General features: G+C 52.2%; 1 protein-coding gene across 2 annotated transcripts in view; it reads right to left on the minus strand.

The window, feature by feature from the left end:
• Nucleotides 1–863, minus strand: part of ATRX (alpha thalassemia/mental retardation syndrome X-linked) — a 171,502-nt gene extending 170,639 nt beyond the window's left edge. For both annotated transcript variants that reach the window (XM_015426440.1, XM_015426439.1), the window contains exon 1: nt 756–863. In XM_015426440.1, coding sequence (XP_015281926.1) covers nt 756–775 — 20 coding nt within the window. In that variant the 5' untranslated portion in view covers nt 776–863. The remainder of the gene's footprint in view (nt 1–755) is intronic.
• Nucleotides 864–4,147: the final 3,284 nt, after the last annotated feature.

Genomic DNA, 4,147 nt, shown 5'->3' on the forward strand with positions numbered 1-4,147 from the left:
GCGGATGGGGGTGGAGTCAGCCCTCGGTGAAAAGAGAGAGACGCTCACACCCTCTTTAAAACCACAACAGCATAAATTAAAACAATCACATCCACAAGGCCACGGACCTATAAGGAAGATGGGGGGGCAGGCATTTATTACTTATCTCACCCCCTTGTTAATGTCCCACGAGGCAGCCTGAGGTGCAGAGGAAGGTCCCACGAACGCCCACCCACCGGCCTTGACCACCACCTGACCCAGGGGTCTGCCGGGGGTGGGGGCGGATCCTGGACCCCCCCCCCCGCCTGGGGAACAAGCGGGAGGCGAGACCCATTCGATGCCGGCCACACACACACTCCTTCGACACGCGCTCTGCGCGCCACTCGGGAAGCGGCGGGGTCACGTGCCGGCGGCAGCGGCGGGGAGACCAACAGAGGCAGCTATTCCCTTCTTCCGCCAGGTGGCGCCGCTGAGGGGCGGGGGGGAACTCCTCGGCTCGCCAGGCACCGGGCATGCGCAGAAGCGGGAAGCGGTGGAGGTCCCGACCCCTCCCCCCTCACCACCCCCGAGGCGCCGCTGCGAGAATGAGCGGGCGACGCCTGAGGAACCGGGGGAAGAGCGCCTTTTCGTCGCATCCGCCGCCGGCACGGCTCCGCGCGAGCTCCGGGAGGGTCTCGCCCCCCTGGCTGAGGAGGCGCCGCCCTCCCCTTCTGTCTCCCTCCCCCTTTCCTCCTCCTCCGCCTCCTCGCTAGATGAGCGCCGCAGGCGTTGCCTACCTGGCGGGCTCCGCGGTCATGTCTCCACCGATGGCAGCCGGGCAAGGCTAGGGAGGCCCGGGCTTCAGGCGCTGGAGAGAAACAAAGCCGTTAGCGCCACCATCGCCGCCGCCATCTTGTCGGCAAGATGATGAAGAAGACCAGCCTCCTGCCGCTTTCCTTCGCCCGCTCCGGCGATCCCTATTGGCTCGCGGCCGCCCCGGTCTTTTTTTCCATTGGCCCAAGTCAGCCCGGCATGTTGCTAGGGTCCTTTGCTCCGCCCTCCGGCCGTCGCCTGTCCGGATTGGTTGGAGGCGGAGTTGCGTTGCTCAACATCATGCACCGCGTCGAATGACGTCATCGCGTTGGAGGGAATTTTTGCCCTTAAGGGGGCGCTGTGGCCTTAGCGGGATTTCTTCCCGGAGTCGATACAGGCCACGTTCCTGCCTGTTACTAGAAATATCTTTCAGCATTTGTGGGGAAGAGTGTGAAGAAGAAGAAGAGATTGGATTTATACCCCGCCCTTCACCTCCCAAAGGTGTCTCAGAGCAGTTTACAATCTCCTTCCCCTCCCCACAACAGACACCCTGTGAGGTAGGTGGGGCTGAGAGAACTCTGATAGAGACGGCTCTTTTTCAAGGACAGCTCTTATCAGAGCTACGGCTTGCCCAAGGCCATCCAGCCAGGTGCAAGCGGAGGAGTGGGGAATCAAACCCGGCTCTCCCAGATTAGAGTCCACGCACCGAAAGAATCGGGTTTGATTCCCCCCTCCTCCACTTGCACCTGGCTGGATGGCCTTGGGCAAGCCGTAGTTCTCTCAGAGATTGTCCTTGAAAGGGCAGTTTTGGAAAGAGCTCTCTCAGCCCCACCTACCTCACAGGATGTCTAATCGGACATCCCTGGAGCTGGTTGAGGCTAATTGGACATCCCTGGAGCTGGGGACCACCAAGAGATGGGGCTCATATGGGGCTTGTCCGCCTTGATCCAGGTGTAAGAACGTAAGAGACGCCAATGTTGGATCAGGCCAAAGGCCCATCTAGTCCAACACTCTTGTGTCACACAGTGGCCAGAAATACCAGTGCCATCAGGAGGTCCAGCAGTGGGGCCAGGACATTAGAAGCCCTCCCACTGTTGACCCCCCCCCCCAAGCACCAAGAAGACAGAGCATTACTTGCCCCAGAGCACCTATCTATACCTTGTGGCTAATAGCCACTGATGGACCTCTGCTCCATATGCTTATCTAATTCCCTTTTGAAGCCGTCCATGCTTGTAGCACCCACCACTTCCTGTGGCAGTGAATTCCATGTGTTAATCACTCTTTGGGTGAAGAAGTACTTCCATTTATCCGTTCTAACCCGACCACTCAGCAATTTCATGGAGTGCCCACGAGTTCTTGTATTGTGAGAAAGGGAGAAAAGTACCTCTTTCTCTACCTGCTCTTTCCCATGCATAATCTTATAAACCTCAATCATGTCACCCCTCAGTCGTCGTTTCTCCAAGCTAAAGAGCCCTAAGCGCCTTAACCGTTCCTCATAGGGAAAGTGTTCCAACCCTTTTATCATTCGAGTTGCCCTTTTCTGCACTTTTTCCAAAGCTATAATATCCTTTTTAAGGTGTGGTGACCAGAACTGCACACAGTATTCCAAATGAGGTCGCACCATTGATTTATATAGCGGCATTATGATATTGGCTGATCTGTTTACAATACCCTTCCTAATAATCCCCAGCATAGCATTGGCCTTCTTTATTGCAGTCACACACTGTCTCGACATTTTCAGTGAGTTATCTACTACAACTCCAAGATCTCTCTCTTGATCAGTCTCTGCCAGTTCAGACCCCATCAACGTGTATTTATAGTTAGGATTTTTGGCTCCAATGTGCATCACCTTGCACTTGGCCACATTGAACCCCATTTGCCATGTTGACGCCCACTCGCCCAACTTTGACAGATCCCTTTGGAGTGCCTCACAATCCTCACTGGTTTTCACCACCCTGAACAACTTCGTATCATCCGCAAATTTAGCCACTTCACTGCTTACTCCCAACTCCAAATCATTAATGAACAAGTTAAAAAGCAGTGGACCAAGTACTGATCCCTGCGGTACCCCACTGCTTACCACCCGCCACTGAGAAAATTGCCCATTTATACTCACTCTCTGCTTTCTATTAAGTAGCCAGTTTTTGATCCACAAAAGGACTTGTCCTTTTATCCCATGATTTTTGAGCTTACTTAGGAGGCTTTGATGAGGAACTTTATCAAAAGCTTTCTGGAAGTCAAAGTAAACAACATCTATTGGGTCCCCCTTGTCCACATGTTTGTTCACCCCCTCAAAGAACACTAACAGGTTAGTGAGACAAGATCTTCCCTTACAGAACCCATGCTGAGTCTGCCTCAATAGGTTTTGTTCATCTATGTGCCTACTAATTCTTTCCTTAATAATGGTTTCCACCAATTTACCCAGTATCGACGTCAGACTGACTGGCCTGTAATTTCCCGGATTTCCTCTGGAACCCTTTTTAAAGATGGGAGTGACATTAGCTACCTTCCAGTCCTCAGGAATGGAGGCAGATTTTAAGGAAAGATTACATATTTTTGTAAGGGGATCCACAAGTTCACATTTGAGTTCTTTCAGAACTCTCGGATGTATGCCATCTGGGCCTGATGATTTATCAGTTTTTAAGTTTTAGGACCTCCTCTCTCATCACCTCAATCTGTCTCTGGAGATCATCCACCAGGGTGACCAGCACCGTCCCATGGATGGGATGAAAGCTGGACTGGAAGGGGTCCAGTCCTGGTTCGTGCCCACCCCTACTCCCAACATTTTGCAACTGGCCTTTGCCCCTATGACATCCATTTTGTGTTTTAACTGTTTTCTTCCCCAGCAGCCATTTTGTGGTGGCACCCACTCCTCCTCAAAATGCTGTTACTACCCAGAGGCTTCGCAAGGTTAGGCACTCTTGCCTATATGAAAAATTCAGCATTCTCTGCTGAAATCTCTGATAGCATCAGCATCTCCACACCACTTGCTCCTGTTTCTTGCAGTACTGAATCAACACTCATAAAATGAGGACCACCTTGTGCAAACTGCACAGTGCAAACTCTGCATTAAAATTTTTGAGAAATGTGCAGATTTTTGCCCTTATCAGATCTCGGAAGCTAAGCAGGGTCGACTCTTGTGTTTTGATGAGACCACTAAGGAATACCAGGGTCATTATGCAGAGGCAAGCAATGGCAAATCACCTCAGAACATCTTCTGCCTTGAAAACCCTCCAGGGTCACCATACGTTGGTTGCAACTTGACACCAAAAAAAAGGAAAGGCTCTTGATTAGCCATGCATGTCAATAGGCCTTCTCCAGCAGAGAACCTTATTGGGCTCCTGTAACAGAACACCTAAAGCCCGAGAGCATCCAG

Source organism: Gekko japonicus, unplaced genomic scaffold (assembly GCF_001447785.1).
Source record: "Gekko japonicus isolate JY-2015 unplaced genomic scaffold, Gekko_japonicus_V1.1 scaffold984, whole genome shotgun sequence".
Lineage (NCBI taxonomy): Eukaryota > Metazoa > Chordata > Lepidosauria > Squamata > Gekkonidae > Gekko > Gekko japonicus.